Source organism: Myotis myotis, unplaced genomic scaffold (assembly GCF_014108235.1).
Source record: "Myotis myotis isolate mMyoMyo1 unplaced genomic scaffold, mMyoMyo1.p scaffold_m19_p_9, whole genome shotgun sequence".
Lineage (NCBI taxonomy): Eukaryota > Metazoa > Chordata > Mammalia > Chiroptera > Vespertilionidae > Myotis > Myotis myotis.
Genome location: NW_023416401.1, coordinates 40878607 through 40899494, shown reverse-complemented (window position 1 = coordinate 40899494; position 20888 = coordinate 40878607). Strand labels below are relative to the sequence as shown.

General features: G+C 39.1%; 1 protein-coding gene across 3 annotated transcripts in view; it reads left to right on the top strand.

Annotated features, from left to right (window-relative positions):
* ATP9B (ATPase phospholipid transporting 9B (putative)) overlaps nt 1-20888 on the top strand; it is a 146461-nt gene that overhangs the window by 14767 nt on the left and 110806 nt on the right. For all 3 annotated transcript variants that reach the window (XM_036321297.1, XM_036321298.1, XM_036321299.1), the window contains exons 3-5: nt 1839-1989; nt 4598-4711; nt 14702-14810. In XM_036321297.1, the coding sequence (XP_036177190.1) occupies nt 1839-1989; nt 4598-4711; nt 14702-14810 (374 nt within the window). The remainder of the gene's footprint in view (nt 1-1838; nt 1990-4597; nt 4712-14701; nt 14811-20888) is intronic.

The window sequence follows — 20888 nt, the reverse complement described above, 5'->3', positions numbered from 1 at the left end:
ATTTGAACTTATGTTGTATGTGTGGAGATGCCATCTGTTGTGATTTATTTTTAAAGTGATGACGACAATGGTAAGAAATTTCTGTCCTTGCATAGTTGGGTTTTTCCTTATCTGCTCCAGTTGAAACAGAAGGTGGGTGGGAAGCAGGGGAGTTTCCGAGCAAACTCCTTGGCTGGGCCACAAGATAACCGAGATAGCCATGCTCCAAGCCCTCTTCGTCAGACTGAAGATTTTCTGAGCACAGTCAAGAACAGGGCAGATAGAAGAGTAGGGAGGTACTGATTTCAGTTAAACACATGCATGTTCCTTGCTATAGGATGCCACCATGGATGATGATAAACACATCTGTTTTCAGTCTCTGCGATCCTAAAAATGATATGGGTGTGACTGAAGTGACTGAGCTCAGCCACGTGTGCCCTGCCACAAAGGATCTGCAGTGACTTCAGGCTATGCCTACCTCACAATTTGCCAACCTCATTTTATAGCCACACCTTCTAAGGCTGTCATTGTCACACATATTTCACATTAGCTTTCAATCTTCCTTGTCACAAAGTTAAGAATTCCTGTCTTACGTGCTGGTTTACAGTTCTAATCCTGACTACATCTAAAAGATGAAGTTTAACAACTCTTCTAAATAAACCACTCTGTCTTTACATTCTGGAAATTTGAATTAAACTGAACTGTTACTACTGACATTTAATTCACAATTATTTCATTCTTAATAGAGATGAATTTGTTACTTTTCGTCATTTTCTGAAGTATTTTTAAAAAGTTATCCACAGGAAAGCTTATACTCTCCCTACAAATAATGGTTGGGTGTCCACGCAGGGGAAGTGCTCATGCTCCTGGAACCAACATTGGAGTGAGGACTGATTTAGAATTAAAGTGTTTTTGCTGAGATGAAGATACCTGCATGAAAATATAGTCAAGCTTTCATTATCATTAAACTATATCAGTAATTTTAAATACTGAATTGAACCATAGTGTTCATTTTACATTAATGCTAATAGAAAAGTCATCTTTTAAGAGAGGAAAGAAGTGATTACATGGAGAGGGAGTCACATAGAACCACTGAGTAGTGTACTGAGAGTCATTAGTAATAGCGAACTTTTCCTTAGCACTCGAAGTATGGGCCACTTCAGAATGTTAATCGTTTTATTTGGCCAAGAGCGGGTCTAAACATGGAAGATAATTTCCTTGAGGTTCTAGAAATCACTACACAGTTACACAAGTCTCTCAGTATCTTATATCAAACTAGAGGCCCGTGAGGTCCCTCGGCCTGGTCTGCAGGATTGGGCAAAAACAGGCTCTCCAACATCCCCGAGGGGTTCCAGATTGTGAGAGGATGCAGGCCAGGCTGAGGGACCACACTGGTGCATGATTGGGGCCAGGGAGGATGCAGGAGGTTGGCCAGCAGGGAGGGGCCATGGGAGGGCTCCAGGGTGTGTCCAGACCAATCGGCCTGACCTCAGCAGCAAGCTAACCTACCAGTTAGAGTGTCTCCCCCTGGTGGTAAATGTACATCATAGTGATTAGTCGACTGGTTGACTGACTGCCCCCTGGTGATCAGTGCACGTCACAGTGAGCAGTTGAGCAGCCTTAGCACATCATTAGCATATTTCGCTTTGACTGGTTGAACGGATGACTGGACAGTTAGCGTATTAGACTTTTATTATATAGGATGTGAATTAGTATGACTGACCTATTTTAAGAAAACCCCTACAGATTAGCATTAGATATACTATCAGTGCCTGTTAAATATGGAAGCAATCATTATTGGCTATAAATATGTAGAATAAATTTTAAAAAGCATACACAATATCTTTTGTTTCATGTAGCTGCTGCGATTGGCTGATAAATGTTTGTCAGAGAAAGAGAGAGCTGAGAGCTCGCACTGTGTGGCTCGGACATCCTGAGAAGTGTGAAGAAAAACATCCCAGAAATTCCATCAAAAATCAAAAATACAATGTCTTTACCTTTCTACCTGGGGTAAGACTATTAATTCTTGAAAATGGGTTGCATATCAGAGATTGCTAGCTTCCTTTGTTTTCATTGTTTTTCTTTTTTAAAAAATTTTTCCGTTTTTAATTGTGTCATATCTTTTTGTTTTTCAATCATGTTCAAATTGTTAAATAATTCCTATGCATTTTTAATAGATATATCATAGAGTGCAACTGGAGAAAATTTATAGTTTGATTATTGATTTCAGTTCTAGATAAGCATTTAATTGTAGAATTAATCAAGTAAAGCTAAGTAAAATTATCAGAAAATAAGTCATAAATTTTGTTTGGCTGGGAATTTATTTGGAGGGAAAGTGGAATGTAGTGTTTAAAGCCTGCCAAGGAACTTCACAGTTAAAGTAACATGATTCAGGTACATAACTCAGTAACAAAATGTTTATTAGCATTTATGGCTACTTTCTTCACATCATAAGTTTCACACCTTGTTCTATTGTTATATCATTAGTTACCTTTAATTAGGTGTTAATCCTAATTTTAAATACTGCAGTTTAAATATTTTATTATTTTTATTAAATTACAATACTGAGTTTATGTATGTTTAGAATACTAAATAGTTGAATCTTTTTGTTTTGGTGCATCATTCCCTATTTTAATGACAGATTTATTTAAGTCAAAGGAGGCTGGTACTGATTATATTTTTATATCAAAGTTTTTGACAAGTTCTAGGTATTACCTCTTTTGCTCTTTTGCAAGCAGATCACTAGATTAAGTGACATGAGGGCTGCTTTGTCTCTCATGTTTTCATTTAAATTATCATGCTGACTTCATGTGGGCATTGATTGCCCCACCACCACCCATCTACCCATCCATTCAGTGGTTGGCAAGAGCTTGATAAGTACTGTGATAATTTATTAAAACTCACAAAACTAATGGCTCCAATTAAAAGACTGATCTCTGTCAGGACAATAAAATGCAAAGTATTTTTCAGACAGGTACATATTCTCATCTTTAATGAAGCTAATGTTTTCTTTTTAGGGTTAAGTTATTAAATACTCATAGATTGGCTAAGCATTGTATACATTCTTAAGGGTCACCAGATTCAGTCAGTAAACAATCAGGTATTGATTACTTTGGTTTAAAGCCAACAGTGCAGCTTACCTTTTACCAGTAAATCCACACAGCCTGCCCGGACACTGTGTCCCGAAGGTACCTGTTGATTGGTCTGCACAACTATTACTCCATGAATGACTTTTTTCTTAAATTAGTCTTTTCATCTAAAACGTATTTTAGAAACATTTGGTAATTGCACAGTAGGAATTCTATTCCATTTTTAGCATGAATGGCAATTTCTGAATTGCTAAAAGGTATAATTTATGCTAACAGATTTTAAAGAAACCACTGAGGAGAAAAAGGGCTTTCCTGCTGAGATTAATTTATGAAATGATTCCAAACATTTTGAGACAGCAATTGAACATGATTATGAACATAAACATGTTATCAATGTAACCGATTTTTCAGTCATGCACGTCTGTGTGATGATGCAGATAACTCCATTATTCTTTAAATCAACAATAAGTGCTTAACCTATGGCTCTGCTCTGTTGAGATTTCCATATCTTCCAAGGTGCATAACTAATGGTATCCAAGGAGATTTGGATTTGCAAGTTGCAAGTTTGTGATAAGTTTCATTGTAATTGTAGTGTGATACGGGAATTATTCTCATCTATAAACATTATTTTTGTTCCATTTGATTTTCAATTTAAATCTATTATTTTGAGAATTTGCAGATAAAAATCTATTAATATACTAGATCTTGTTTATCTTCCTTAAAGATAATTCTATTTGAATTAAGCAAAAACAGAAAGTTGCAGGATTTGCATTCCTAAAATTTTATTGAATTATGGTATTTATTTTATATTTGAAAGTACTGTTGACAATCAACTCCCAGGGGACTGTAAAGAATATATAGGTAGCTGTCTCCCTGAAAATTGGCCTGTGCTTTTCATAGCTTTCTATTTCATCATTTCTTTATACTTGAGGGATGTAATACTTCCAGGAGATTAGGACAGTTTTGGGGTACAGTCATACCTGTGTATGTTTTGCTTATTCACTCAATCTTTGTAAAGTTACCCAGATGTCCACATTCTTATTTCATTTTTTTTTTTTTTACTACGTCATAAATGTAAGGTTGACAGGACTTTTCCATTATAATACTTTCTAAGTTGTTACCAAGTTACACATTTGTATGTATGTATTTGCTGACTTACTAACTTGGGAAGGCTTTGCTCTCTCATTTGCTTTGTTGTGCATATAAAGAGACACAGAACAGGAGTGGAAAACTGTAAAATTGCACTCAGGAATCAAAAGGTTTTCGAGGACACTTTTAACATAGTTGAATGTTCTAAAGGTTTTTTTGTCAGTTTGTTTTAAATATAATTTAGGGGTAACCTTACCTTTTTTAATATATGATTTAGTTATTGGAAAGCTAATGTCAAAATCATTAAATTTACTGTGACCCAAGGTATATGCTTACTGTTTGATGGAAATGTAGTCAGGTATTGTGCTGATTTTAATTATTTAATGAGGTATTAAAGATTTTCCTTGAAGAGACTGTTAATTTTTTCTTTTCCTTTTTAGGTTTTGTATGAACAATTCAAGTTTTTCTTGAATCTATATTTTCTGGTAGTCTCCTGCTCCCAGTTTGTACCAGCATTGAAAATAGGCTATCTCTACACCTACTGGGCTCCTCTGGTAAAAGAAAAGATTTTTGAAATTAAGTTAAATTATTAACTAGAATATATTTTTAAGAGTTGAAATGGTTAATAGATAAATAGATCAGATTTTCTAAAACCTGATACTGTTGCTATGTATCATTGAACTTTTATTAAAAGATGTTACGGAGTTCTGTTCTTAAATCCTTTACAACTGTGCCCTCAGCAGGAGAAGTTCCAGAGCTGGTGGTGGGGCAGGGCTTCTACTGGGCCTTGTGTATCTTCCCGGAGACAGCAGGCCTGTCCGCCTGCCTAACTCTCCTCTGTGCTGAGCTGTTGGAAATGACATGTGGGGTCTATTCTGTAATTCCTGATGTCCTGACAGATGGGCAGTGTTTACCTTTGTCTGACAATGACAATTCTCATGTATCTCGATGGAGTCCAGACAATTTCTGGTTGGCAGCTCAGTGCATAAAAATGTTTGAAAGGCATATAATACGTAACGGATATTCTCATTTCAAACATATACTGTTTTGATAATTTTATGCTATTTGCTGGTCGTTTTTCAACTTATATAGGCACATGTATCACTTCTTTCTTCCTTTCACCCAGTAAAATGCGCTGCTTTTGTTTGCTCTCTTTGGGGCCAACGCCCAGTGTCATACTGGCAAGGGAGCATTGTGGGGGGAGTATTCCTTCAGGGAAAGAGCCAACCAGGCTCAGGTTTCCCACCACAGCATTGCTGCCCTCAGAACTGGAATCTGAGCAGAGTGCTTGTGGTTATCTGCTCCGGTCTGCGGAGCCCACGCCTCACAGAGAAAATCTGGAAGATGGGTGGATTCTGGTTTATGGGACAGACTGAGCCAAACCCCACCCTGCCGCTGTTCCTGGTCACAGGGACTAGGTGGATGGGAGCAATGAAAGTCACTGTATAGGTAACATAAATGCAAAATTACAGGATAGATCTTTTCCACTGACTAAATTGGTGAGATTGAAGGCAATGTCAGTGCTGACAGTGAAGACATTGATCTGTATAATTTGGTAATAACACCAGAGGCCTTAAAGATGAATGCAGCGTTTTTATTTGAGGGATTTATCCCAAAGAAATAATGATCAGTCACAAAGTCTAAAGAATGTCTGTGATTATTTTTGATGAAAAAAAATATTGAAAAAGTCATATTCTAACAATGGATTCTTCACCTCTGCTGTGTGCCATGAGTATGTTGGAATACTGTGTTACGGTATAGCTAACATTAAAGATTCATATCTATATATATAAAAGCCCAGTGACCAAACAGAGGAATGATCAGAATGACTGGAACGACCGGTGGCTATGACGCGCACGGTGGCAGTCAACCAGCCTGATCTGAGCCCTGATCAGCACCCAACATCCCGATCTGGGCAGAGCCAGCCGGCTAACCTCCTGCGGACTCTCCACCCCCCCCCCCCCCCCCGGCCATCCCAGCCTGATGGGCCCCCATCGGGGCAGGCCGGCCAAACCCCACCAGTGCATGAATTCATGCACCAGGCCTCTAATTTTAGAATAAATGGGAAACAGTGGGTTAAAACATGGATAGTATAAATACACAATTCCTTGATCAGCCAATAGTGAATTTGTTTATGTCCAGCACTACTCTCAGCACTGTAGACCTTGCTTATCTGCTTCCTGACAGAGCTTAGATCTGGGGAGAACGACAATTTAAATCAATACATAATGCCAGGTAGTAGCCATACAGCTATGAAGAAGAAAATATAAGGGGACTGAGAATGATGAGATTATTTTAATAGGATGGTCAAGGCATGCCCCTCTGAGGGGGTGATAGGAAAGAGCAGGTGGGCCATGCACAGAACAGGGAAAAGAGAATGCAGGCAGAGGAAACAGCAGTTGTGAAAGGTCTTGGGGCTACAGGATGCTTGTCCCTGTGGGAGGGAGGTTGTGGACTATTAGAGGGTCTGGACCTGGGACTGTGGTTGGAAAGGAGATGGGGGCAGGCTAGGGGGAGGAGGCCCCCCGGTAAGGTCAGCTCCTCCAGGTGCTCAGATTTTATCCTGAGTGAGCAGGGAGCTGTTAGTGTATGTATACACTGCATGTGCCCAGGAAGAAGAACACTTAGACTTACACCACAGTTTTAAAAGCTGATGTTGAAGCCAAGTAGCCATTAGGAGGAAGTTTTTATTCCTCCTCTTCTCTACCTTTCTTCCCACTGAAATTAACCTCTATTCTGAACTTGAGATTATACTTGCTATGTATCTCTTTACTTTTAGCACTTACATTTGTATCATTAAACATTATGCAATATTGTTTAGCATGCTCTAATAAGTTTATATATAGTTTATCTTATTTTATGTATCTTTTTGTAACATGCTTTTTTAGCTTAACATTGGTTTAGAAAATTGATCCACACCAACACAGATCTAGCTCATTCATTTTTCTTCCTCTAAAGCAGCGATTCTCAACCTGTGGGTCGCGACCCCTTTGGCAGTCGAACGACCCTTTCACAGGGGTCGCCTAAGACCATCCTGCATATCAGATATTTACATTATGATTCATAACAGTAGCAACATTAGTTATGAAGTAGCAACGAAAATAATTTTATGGTTGGGTCACAACATGAGGAACTGTATTTAAAGGGCCAGAAGGTTGAGAACCACTGCAAAAAGTATGCCAACATATAAGCCTATCACAAGTGTTTGTCCATCCTCCTGGGAAAGGAGGCTTTTAGTTGTTTCTAATTTTCCACAGTTACAGACTTCTGTAGTGATCATTCCACTTGTACATTATTCCTGATGCACATTTCAGTCTCATTGAAAAAGTACTGTTTACTTTTTTGTACAAATGATGTATCTTCACGGGGATTTCTTGCTAAGCTCCTGAGTTCTTGCTCTTTCTTTACCTGTGTATTTTAATTGGTGTCTGGGGCCCGGGGTGGCATGTGGTCTTATATGTGTACAAAAGGTTGTACATCTTTTCTCTTCTTGCTCCAAGCTTCTGTATGCTTACATAAAAGGAATCAGTGAGCATTTTCATATTTCTCCTAGGCAAGAACCCACCAGAGAAGCATAAAGCACCTTATAGCTGGAGGTTATGAAATCTTATGTCTGACGTCCACTAATTTTACAGGGAACCGGTTACTTCAGACATTCCCTCTGCTCTCTGACATTGGGATGTTTCTGAAACACTGGTAATTTAATTAATAATCTTTCTTTTCCAATTACTGCTGGCAGTGTTATTTACTAGTTTCTCCTCTGAACTCTTTCTATTGTATTTTCCCATACAATAGAAAAGTTAACTGAAAATAAAGTGACTTCATGATACTATTGAGTCAGAATGAAGATTACCTTTCATATTGTTCATCTTTCAGAACAATTCTTCTAGACATAGCTAGTGTAATCAGAGTAACAAAGCATATTGTAATGCTTCTATTAAAATTAATAAGGTGGGCTAGAGTTGCCCATGAAAAGATTTTTAGGTGAAGAAAGTATGGATTTTTAACTGCATCCTCCATATACAGTATAGTATACTCCTGGTACTTCATTAGTACCTAATGGCAGTCAGTCAGGCTGTGTAGGTGATAGCCCTGCGTGAGGACTCTGATTTCCAGTCTGACTTGAAGGTCTTCCTTGTCCACCCTTTCTCATAAGTCTGTGCATTGGAGGAATGGGCGGAGCATGTAAAGGAAACAGAATCAACCCCTCGCAGTCCCACCGTCCAGACACTTGGCAACAAATGGTGCTGAGATAGCTAGACAGCTACATGCAAAAGTATAAAGTTGGACCCCTACTTCATATCATACACAAAAAGTAATTCGAAATGGATCCTAGATCTATATGAAAGAACTAAAACTATAAGACTCCTAGAAGAAAACATAGAGCTAAATCTTTGTGTTCTTGGGCACTAAAGCCCAGGTGCCAAATGAAAAAAGTAAGTTGGACTATATCAGAATTAAAACTTGTATGCATCAAAGAACACCATCAAGAAAGTACAGTTAATGGGAGAAAATATTTGTAACATCGTGTTTGTAAATTACATGACTGACAAGGTCTTTGTATTCAGAATAATATAAACACTCTTAAACCTTAACAATGAAAAAACAGATGACTAGTTAAAAAGTGGATGTAGGATCTGAATAAACGTTTCTCTAAAGAAGATGTGCAAGTGGCCAATAAGTGCATGAAAAGTAGTGCAACTTTTGAAACCAGTTTGGCATTTCATAGAAAATGCTAAACATACAGTTACCATATCACCCAGAAGAGATATATCCATAGAGATGGGAAGTAGATTAGTGGTTGCCAGGCTGGGAGCAGGGGAGAATGGTGGTGATTGCTATTGGGTTTTTTTGGGGGTGATGAAAATATTCTAAAATTAGATGTTGGCATAACTCTGAATTACTAAAAATGTGAATTGTATACTTTAAAGAAGTTAATTTTATGGCATGTGAATTATATCTTAACAAAACTGTTAGGTGAAGGTCAAACCCTGCTCATCAGCCATTACCTTCAGTGGGGGCTATTCAAATTCATGCTGCACACTGTGCCCAACTCCCTCTGTGCAGATGGGGCATGTCCCCACTGTTTGGCTCTCTCCTCAGTGATTCCAAAAGCGCCATTAGAATACTTCTCAAAACAGTGCTTTTTGCAACCACTGGAAATATCCTGGCAAAGACCAGCTGGGATACATGAAGGTGTTTCAGGAGACTACTGACAGTTCTCTGGTGTTGGAGGAGAAGGCAGCATGGATGAGGTGATGAGGCTAGAGAGCTATCCATTTTTTTAAAATAAATCTTTATTGTTGAGATTATTACAGTTGTTCCTCTTTTTCCCCCCATAGCTCCCCTCCACCCGGTTCCCACCCCACCCCCCGCACTTACCCCCCCCCCCAATATCCTCGTCCATAGGTTTACGATTTTTGTCCAGTCTCTTCCCACACCCTCTTCTCCCCGAGAATTGTTAGTCCACTCCCTTTCTATGCCCCTGATTCTATTCTATTCACCAGTTTATTCTGTTTATCAGATTTTTATTCACTTGATTTTTAGATTCACTTGTTGATAGATATGTATTTGTTGTCACTTTGTTGTTCATAATTTGTATCTTTACCTTTTTCTTCTTCTTCCTCTGCTTAAAGAATACCCTTCAGCATTTCATATAATACTGGTTTGGCGATGATGAACTCCTTTAGTTTTTTCTTATCTGTGAAGCTCTTTATCTGACCTTCAATTCTGAATGATAGCTTTGCTGGGTAGAGTAATCTTGGTTGTAGGTTCTTGCTGTTCATCACTTTGAATATTTCTTGCCACTCCCTTCTGGCCTGCAAAGTTTCTGTTGAGAAATCAGCTGACAATCGTATGGGTACTCCCTTGTAGGTAACTAACTGTTTTTCTCTTGCTGCTTTTAGGATTCTCTCTTTATGTTTTGCTCTTGGCATTTTAATTATGATGTGTCTTGGTGTGGTCCTCTTCGGATTCCTTTTGTTTGGGGTTCTCTGTGCTTCCTGGACTTGTAAGTCTATTTCTTTCACCAGGTAGGGGAAGTTTTCTGTCATTATTTCTTCAAATAGGTTTTCAATATCTTGCTCTCTCTTTTCACCCCTATAATTTGGATGTTGGTACGCTTGAAGTTGTCCTTTTGCTTTTCCAGTTGGGTGTTTTTTGCTTCTTTGTATTTCAAATCTTTGACTTGATTCTTGGGATCCTCTAGTCTGCTGTTGGATCTCTGTATATTATTCTTTATTTCAGTCAGTGTATGCTTAATTTCTATTTGGTCCTTTTTCATATCCTTGATGGTCTCACTATATTTTTTGGAGGTTTCTAGAAGATTCTTGAATAATCTTATAACCGTGGTTTTGAACTCTATATCCAGTAGTTTGCTTTCCTCCATTTCTTTCATTTGTCATCTGTTTCTTTGTCTCCACATTTTGACTGTTTCCCTGTGTTGATAGAGTGGCCTTGTGTGGTAGGTGTCCTATAGGGCCCAGTGGCTCAGTCTCCCCAATCACCTGAGGTGGATACTCTTGGTGCACCCCTTTGTGGGCTGTGTACACAGTCTTGTTGTAGTTAAGCCTTGATTGCTGTTGGTATCACTGGGAGGAATTGACCTCCAGGCCAATTGGCTGTGAGGACCAGCTGTGTCTACAATGGAAGAGCTGCTGTGCAGGAGACACCCTTATGGGGCAGGACTTGCTTCAGTGGGGCTTTGGCGCTCACTGAGTCTGCCCCCTGAGTGTGTCTCTTAATGGATATGAAGAGTTGTAATCAGGATGGTCTCACTCTGACCACTGGGTAGACTGGCTCTTGGATCTCCAAGGAGGTGCAAAGTCAGCCACTGCCTGAGGCCACCCAGCAGGAGCTACAGAGAGATCTGCAGATTCCTCCTCTTTGTTTGGGGTTTGGAGGTGCCCAGATGAGGCGCAGCTGTGAAGTAATGCAGGCTGCTGATGAGCCTTAGGCCTTCTTTTGGAAGCTCTGAGGTTCTCTGACCCGCCTATAGTTTGACAGGTTTTTAGGTGGAAAAAGGGCAGGCCATTCGTATGCAAAAGCCTCTGCGCACACCTTGAGTGGGGTTTAAATTGGGTGGGGTGTGGTCTCAGGGAATCACCAGAGCAGAGAAAATCACAGTGGCTGCCAGTCTGCTCTGCCTCAGAGTGGTCCCGGGGTCTGTGTCCCACGGCCCCATGCAGGAACAATGAACACTGCAAGCACCTCTTCGAGAAAGCCGCCTTCACGTTCCGGCCCGATGCCAGACAGTCCAGTTTCTCTCCGTATGAGTCTGGGTCCCCAAATTCTCACCCGGAACTGGAGTTCAGAGCAGTTTGAGCTTGTTTCTCCCACCCGATTGAAAAAGACAACTGCATACCCAGCTGCCAGCCCCTTTCGCACACGTGCCTTTGTACCTCCACACTTCCACAACTCTGCACCTCCTACCGGGCTCAATGCGCTTTTCTCTTTCCTTCTAGTTGTAGAATTTCCACTCAGCCAGCCTTCCCGTGGTTCTGGATGATATTCATTTTGTCTTTTAGTTGTAGTTTTAATGTGGTTGTGCGAGGCAGCAAGTTCACGTGTGTACCTATGCTGCCATCTTCCCTGGAGCTATCCATTCTTAAGGTTGTACTTTAGTAAATGGAGCATGAACAATGGGAACTGTCAAAGGTTTGGGGTAGTGAATTGCTGGGACCCATCCAAGAGGAGGATTTGGCCACACATTTCCCAAATTCATATTGTGGAAGACATTTTGGGAACGTGGGGAAGGATGATTTGGAGAGAAATGAGGCTGGAGGCAGGAGACTGATGCTATGGGTGAGACCAGAGGAGGGTTGGAGCCAGGCCCATGTGTCTCGGAGGTATGACCTGCGCTTGGTGATCAGTGATGGATGAGTGCAGGAGAGGAGTCAATGGCATTATTTATAGGTGATGGCTATACCTCGAAGATTCAGACGGTGATGGATCATGGGTGAGTGGTGCATTGGGCCACGAGGACTGAGGTTGGAGCCCCACACCAGCATTCAGGGCGACTGCATAAAGAGGGGTGCAGTTCAGGAAATACCAGAAACATGTTCCAGTGGCCCACTTAATTTAGCTTGTTGATTGTACAGAAAAAAACTAGAATAAAAGATGATTGTTCCTTCAGTGGAAATTCATCCATTGGTGTGTTGTTTATAGAATAGACTAGAGCACATTTGTCAGTACCATGAAGCCTACGAAAGAGGTCTCCAGTTAATCATGGGAGATTGGCTTAAATATCCATGGAATGTGTGTCAGAAAATACGAAAGTAGCCTTTAAAAAAGATTGGCATTAGCCACATGTTAGTAGTGTAACAGTTCATAGTAGGTTATTATTTTTTTTTTTATTGCTTAAAGTATTACAAAGGGTATTACATATGTGTCCATTTTATCCCCCCGCCCTAGACAGTCCCCTAGCCTCCCCTATCCCCCAATGTCTTATGTCCACTGGTTATGCTTATATGCATGCATACAAGTCCTTTAGTTGATCTCTTACCCCCCTACCTCCTGCCCCGCAACCCTCCCCGGCCTTCCTGCTGCAGTTTGACAATCTGTTTGAGGCAGCTCTGCCTCTGTATCTATTATTGTTCAAAAGTTTATAATGGTCTCTATTATCCATGAATGAGTGAGATCATGTGGTATTTTTCCTTCATTGACTGGCTTATTTCACTTAGCATAATGCTCTCCAGTTCCATCCATGACGTTGCAAATGGTAAGAGTTCCTTCCTTTTTAGAGCAGCATAGTATTCCATCGTGTAGATGTACCACAGTTTTCTGATCCATTCATCTACTGATGGGCACTTAGGCTGTTTCCAGATCTTAGCTATGGTGAATTGTGCTGCTATGAACATAGGGGTGCATATATCCTTTCTGATTGGTGTTTCTGGTTTCTTGGGATATATTCCTAGAAGTGGGATCACAGGGTCAAATGGGAGTTCCATTTTCAGTTTTTTAAGGAAACTCCATACTGTCTTCCATAGTGGCTGCACCAGTCTGCATTCCCACCAGCAGTGCACAAGTGTTCCTTTTTCTCCACATCCTCTCCAGCACTTGTCGTTTGTTGATTTGTTGATGATAGCCAGTCTGACAGGTGTGAGATGGTACCTCATTGTTGTTTTGATTTGCATCTCTCGGATGATTAGTGACTTTGAGCATGTTTTCATATGTCTCTTGGCTTTCTGAATGTCCTCTTTTGAAAGGTGTCTATTTAGGTCCTTTGCCCATTTTTTGATTGGATTGTTTATCTTCCTTTTGTTAAGTTGTATGAGTTCCCTATAAATTTTGGAGATTAGGCCCTTATCGGATATGACATTGGCAAATATGTTTTCCCACACAGTGGGTTTTCTCGTTGTTTTGTTGATGGTTTCTTTTGCTGTGCAGAAGCTTTTTATTTTGATGTAGTCCCATTTGTTCATTTTCTCTTTCGTTTCAAGTGCCCTAGGAGCTGTATCAGTGAAGAAATTGCTTCGGCATATGTCTGAGATTTTGTTGCCTTTGGATTCTTCTAGAATTTTTATGGTTTCCTGTCGTACATTTAAGTCCTTTATCCATTTTGAGTTTATTTTTGTGTATGGTGTAAGTTGGTGGTCTAGTTTCATTTTCTTGCATATATCTGTCCAATTTTCCCAGCACCATTTATTGAAGAGACTATCTTGGCTCCATTGTATGTTCTTGCCTCCATAGTAGGTTATAAGTAAATAAAAGTTTTACTTAGCATCAAATTAATCTATTCAGGTTTTAACCTAAAAAATGAGAGAAAGCACCTACCGTACCTATGCTCTCCAATGCCATTGCACGATGTTGCTCTAGGTGAGGAAATTGATCATGATACGTGCCATACCTGGGAATTGTTTTGTTTTCTGAAATGCTCTTATTCTATCAGAAATATTTAAATGCAGAAATTATAAGAGTTTTCTGTCAGTCTTTGTTAATTTGCTATTTGAATGCTTGAATGTTCCAAGTCTAATTTCATAGATTTATTGAAGATTGGTTTTTTCTTTGGGTTACTACATATTATGATGTGAATTTTAAAAATTGTCTTAGAGATAGTATGAATTGTAAATCTATTACTATGTATTATATTCCTTTTATAGTATTTTATTGTTAGTTTTTTCTGTTTTCACTTATTTTATATTTTAGAAGTAATATACAGTTAACCACTGAACAACACAGAGGTTAGGTCTCCACATAGTCGAAAATCCATAACTTTTGACTCCCCCAAAGCTTAGTTGTCCCTTGGCATCCACCAGGGATCTGTTCCAGAACCCTCAATAGATACTAAAATGCATGACTGCTCAAGTCCCCTCTGTAGAATGGCGTAGAACAATGCATGCGGTCCTCAGGCCCTTCCCCTCTACCTCCCCCACCCACATCTACAATCCCGACAACAGATCAGAAACAGTGCAAGTGTTTACTGAGAAAAATCTGTGCATAAGTGGACCCCATAGGTCACACTCGTGTTGTTCAAGGGTCAACTATAAATTGAGGGGAAAGAAAAACCAAATAGTAAAAAATAATTTTCCTTTTTTGTTTTGTAGGGATTTGTCTTAGCTGTTACTATTATGAGGGAAGCAATGGATGAATTTCGGCGTTTTCAGCGAGACAAGGAAGTAAATTCACAACTTTACAGCAAGCTCACAGTAAGAGGTTAGCAAGACACCTTTAATCCAGGTCATCATTTGTCCAATGTAATTATCATTTTAGAGTGAACATAAATGAAGGAAAACACGTCTTAATTCTATTATTGAAAATAGTATTATGTGATTGCATATGATATCTAATTTCTTTGAATAATTAGGGCATTCACAAGTGCCTTGTTTACTGGGGAAATTTGAAAGTCACTTTCAAAGCTGGAACTGGACACGTGCTCAGAAAAGACCTGAGAAGGTCTTTTGCCTCTGGCCAATGTCTAGGCTCAGTGCTAGCAGAGGTGCAGCCTACGGCCGAGTTATAAACAGCCTGGCTAAGTGCTGGAGTCCTCAGCACAGAGCCTATCTGCACAGATACTCTGTCCCTCTCTCCCACCCTCGCTGCTTCACTCTGTCTCTTCCTTTCCTCCTTCTTCCCCTTCCCCCTCTTCTTATCTCTTTCTCTCTCTCTTTTCCCCCCCACTGTACCCCTCTCCCTCCCTCCTTTTTCTTATATGCAAGGAAATCTCTTTTAGAAACCACATATGACAGAGAATACACACTTTACAAAAATGAGTTTAGCAAAGTCACTAAACATACAGCTACAGCATTTGACAAGAAACAAAGTGTAGCCCGTTCACAGAAGACATTAAGAAAAATTATTTACAAGGATTTACTAGACAAGGACTAAATCATTTGCCTTAAATATGCTCAAGGAGCTAAAGGAAATGAATTGTTAAAAGATTAGGAGAATGAAGTATTAACAATTACAGAATGTCAAAGTATAGAATGATTGAAAAAGAAGCGAAAGGAAAATTCTGGAGCTGAAAAGTACAATAAATTAAAAGAAAAAAAAATCACAAGTGAGTTTCAGTAGCAGATTAGAGTAGTCAGAAGAAACTGTCAATGAACTTGAACCTGGGTCCTATGAATGTCCAGTCTGAGGGGCAGAAGGAAGAATTAGAAAAATAAATAAATCTTAGGAGACTTATGGGATGGCAGCAAGTGTGCTAATATACACATAATGGGATCTTAGGAGCAGAGGAGAGAGAAAGTGTAGAAAAATATTTGAAGGAATAATGATCATTAACTTCCCAAACTTGATAAAGGACATGAATCTACAGATTCAGAAAGTTTAATGAAACCCTGGAAAGGCAAATGCATGGAGAGCCACACGGATACGTTGTAGTTAGACCATGTTGAAACCCAATGAACAAGAGGACACTGAGAGCAGCCACTTGTCACATAAGAGAGGAGGGGTCCTCAGTAAGAAGATGAAAAATCAGCAGGAGGAACATGGTGATATTTTTAAAATAGTAAATGAAAAAACTTCCCATGGAGAATTCTGTACTCAGTAAAATTATTCAAAAATGAGGGAGAAATTAAGGCATTCTCAGATAAACTTAGAATTGGAAATAGGAATGCAAGCAAATTCACACATGCCCATGTTCACTGCAGCACCATTTACAGTTGCCAAAGGGTGCTAACAACCTACATGTCCATCAGTGGATGAGTGGATAAACAAAATTTTGCTGTATTCATGTACCTGAATGTTATTAAACCAGCACATTTGATTAAAATGAGATATGATAGAACATGGATGAACCTTGAGAATACCATGCTGTATGAAAGAAGCTAGACACAAAAGGCCACACACTGTATGGTTTCATTTACAGAAATGTACAGAGTAGGTGAAGTGATGGGGATAGCATGCAGATTGTGTTTGTCATGCCTGGGAGGTAGGGGAGGGGGTTTGAAGGTCCCTTCAGTGGTGATGAGTGTTTGGAACCTGATGGAGTTGGTTGTAGGATACTGAATATACTGAGGGCCACTGAACTATCCATGTTAAAATGGCTGATTTTTTATATCAGTTTCACCTAAAAATAGAATATAATGTTGAGGAAGACATACTAATATTATGTCTTTCACACTTCTGAGATGTTTGAAGTAAAAATACGTTAAAAACATTTTTTAGTAGAATTATTTTAAGTACTCTAGGAAATACATCTTTTAAAAAATTGGTCATCGATACTGGTGATCCATGAAATTGACATTTTTCATGCAGTTGATGATAATTTTTGCTATTTTTTACTTTCTTGTGTGTGTCAGATAACATTCATAATATGCATTTACATAACCACCATCCAAGGGAGGTTGGTATTACCTCCAGGTTACAGATGAGAAACCTGAGGCACATGCTGAAGGGCTCCAATCCCGGACCATTCTGACTCTAAGCCTAGTGTTCTTTCAACTGCAGTGCATTGCTTGGTGGTTGGTTATTTTGATGCAAGTGATTGACAAGTAAAGTCTAGAATGTGAAAAAATACAGTTATGTTTATAGGGCATAATTTAACATTTATTTTGTTGTCAAGAATGTTTGTCGCTCTGCTTCTTAATTTCTAATATATCACAGTTATCTGTTCTTTGAATGGCATTGATGAGTGTGTGATTGACTGGTTTGTTGCATCATATTTACAACATTTGAACTTTTTGTATTAGGAGTTCTTAAACACACTCTTGTAGAACTGCACTGGGAAAACATCCTATAGTTTGCTTTTGGTTTTTTTAAAGGAAAGCCACTTCTATTTCAAGTCTGTTACTGTCTTAAAGGTGCTTTGTTTGGAAGCAGAGACTACTTTGACTGATAGATGATCTCAGTGAATACTGGAATACTTTAGTTACCCCTTTGTTTTATTGCCCGAGAAGCTGCTTTTCTTGTGTGGGAATTTTCCATGTCTGCCGCTGCTCTTTTCCTTCCTTCTCCTTGTTTATGACTGCGTTTATTATTCACTGTCTCCTAATAGCGTCAGAGGCAGAGGCAGGGAGGAGAGCATGAAACAGGTGCTCCTGGGTGTTGGCAGTTTTTGCAAAGTTCCTAATGAAGAGGAGTATAAATTGTGTGGCCATTCTATTTTCACATTCTTGGAATCAATGCAATATTTTTTTCCTACTTACAGGGAGAGGTGTATAAATTGAATGCCTTGGTAATTATCCAGTTGGCTAGTTCACAATTCAATTCCACAAATGTTTACTAAGTACTCACTATGTCTTAGGCACTGTGATAACCTCATGGGATTCAAACACGAATAAGTCCTGAACTGTGCTTCTTAAAGAGCTCATGCAGTATTTTAGTAGACAGGACAAACTTGGAGGTCTTTGTGTATTTGTATTTATTTTAATCAGCCACCAAATCTCAGCAGGGTTCAGTCATATCAAGCACTACCTGTATATTTTCCAGTGTTATACCTAAAGCTAACATGAAATATTATATTTAGGAATGGAATTTATTAGAAATGGAATTACTCTGTTCTATGGTTTTTTTGTGATGGTTGTTTCCCAGTATATCTTAAGTCTTTCTTTTAATAGAAAAGAAAGTCTGCTGTCTTTGAACCTTATGTAAATTGTGTGTGAGAGAGAATGTGGGAGGACATGTCCATATTTACATGTTTCTTGTGTTTCAGTCTCCTTCCAAAAGAAGCCTTGTTCACAGGGAGTACAAAAAGGGACTGTTCTCTGTTCCTCTGTGGTTGTGTGGCTTGGATCCCTATCAGTACTGTGTTGTTGCTACTTGTAAAACTCTTATTCTGTTCTTTTATAGTTAAAACATTTATAAAATGTCTCTGTGAAATTTTGTGATCTTTTAGTAAAATTTACTTCATTTGTGAGTTATAATTATCCCTTTAAAAATCAAGAGATTTTTAAATCCCTCTTTAGTGCCTCTTATATATTGTTTATGCATTATACACACTTTCACAGAGGAAATCATAAATGTAACTGATTTTATGAGATACTATATTTTCTACTTGGCAAGAAGGATTTCCTTTTGTGACAGTCATATTTGAAGATAGTTTTTTTTAATAGTATACTCAAGTGTCAGCTGAATTTCCCCATCAGAAAGTGCTTAGCAGCTGATGCACTTGGAAGTAATCAGAGTTGATTGCTGCGATCCGTATGCAGAGAAGCAGTGATGACTCTTCGCACGTTATTGATGTGCTGTCGTCTCTTGTTCGTCCACTCTTGTGACAGCACAGATGAAATACAGCCCTGGATATTGGGAAGTCATTTGTGGATGTTTTATTTTATGTAGTCAAAGCAGTGCTTTGGTGCACATGCTCAGCTTTTCACATATTCATCTCATATCCTCCCTTTTGTGAGGTAGACTTAAGTCATCTTTCTTGTCTGTGGTCTGAGCAGCATTTGAAAAGAATCCATTCCAGTATTTTTCAAGAATATTTAGCAAACATTATTGTGTTTTTACTATACAGTGATATTTATTGCCTGCTATATATGTCAGGCACAAGCACACACTTAAGATTTACTGTTTCATTTGTTTAGGACCGGATATGTATACTCAGGACTAGGTACGTGTATGCAGGAGTAGATGTATATACCCACTGTCTCATGGCCAGTACGTTTTTCCAGGTCATCCTGAGAGGATCTATGAATTAATTTCTTCATGATACTCATACATTGGTTTTTATTACATTGTCTGGGGTTGAGGGTCTGGAACACCTGAAATATGACTAAAATCACTTGCTGGCTAACACAGAGCCTCTTCTCACACCTGTAAGGGCTGTGTGTGTGTACGCCTGGTGGCATCTGGTATTTCCTTTTGGTGACTGGTGTTGCTCTGATGATACTCTGGTCTCTCAGCTCCATGTGCACAACTGCTGTTTCCTCAAGGCTGAGCAGAGTAATTGGCACATGTAGGCACTCAGTAAGTGCAATATTAAGTAAATAAGGAACTTCCAGGTTAGTTATGAAAAGTTTTCATCCTGATAGATGTTGTCAGAGAGCTGCCGGTGAGACTGCAACAGTCTGTGCACCGGTATGCCCATGTGTGGTCAGCCGGCCCGTGCACCCCTCACCTGGTGTCCTGACCCACTTAAAATAGAACGCTCTTTAACTCACCAGCTTGATTGGTGAAAAAGGTTCTCATTTTGCTTGCTACTTACCTTTTAGCATTTCATTGTTCGTTTTTAATCTTTTATACAAGTTTATTCATCTTTTTTCCTATTTCCACTTTTTTGCCTTGTTATAATTTATTTATAAGAGAAGTTTATGACATGGCAGATATATTTATCTTGTTTGACTAAATTTTAAAATCTTTTTTTAAATGTAGGTAAATTTATAATTTTTATGGATGCAAACCTTTTTGATTGTTTTTGTGTTTTGTTTTTTTACTTTAACCTTAGGTAGTTCTTTTAACCCCAATATAGTGTAGATATTTTTATTTTCTAACAGTGTTGCAATTTTACATTTAAAGTATGTATTACATCGGGACGGGATCTAACTTTTCTTTTTCCCAAATGGTCAGTTAGTTGTTTTAAAACCAGTTATTAAGTTCTTTTCTCAGACCTTTGAGAAATATGTAGATTTGTTCGGGCCCTTTCCTCTGTTTTCTGTTCTGCTTTACTGATTCATCCAGATCTCCATGCCAGTTTTAAGAAATGTTCCTTCATGGAACATTTTAGTAGCTTGGGAAACCTCTCCTCCCTCCTTACCTCCTTCCTTCACTGGTTATTTTTCTCTTTCATTTTTTTTCTTATTTTCTCTGAGAAACCTAAGGCACTATAACTATAAGATTACTGAGACAATTTCTTCCTGCTCCTGTATTGGACCAATGACATGGAACCCTTAGCAGGAGCCTGACGCAGTCCTGCTGTCTCCATCTATTGATTTTCTCTTCTCCCACCAGGGCTCATACCAATCTCCACACTCAGGAGTAATTGAGAAGGAAGCCATCACCGTATAGATTATTGAACATAGAGGAAACAGGGACTACGGACAATTTCAAACTAAGGCTGGCTCGTATCCCTCTTGATGCTGGCGTAACCACACAGACTCACGTAGGAGAACATTGGTGGAAGTGTGCATTTGTAGGCCCTGAGAGAGGGAGACCGCTGCATTGTATATCTTCTGATTTTAGTCTTAGAGCCATTTATATTAATGGTCCTGACCTTTGGTAGATATTTAAGAGGCCTGTCTAGCTGCAGAAAACAGAGATTACAAACTTCCCTTAGGCAGATAGTGGTGGGCTTGACCAAGACTTTGAGGGGTGTCTTTATCGTCTAATACCATCTAATGTTCATTTGTA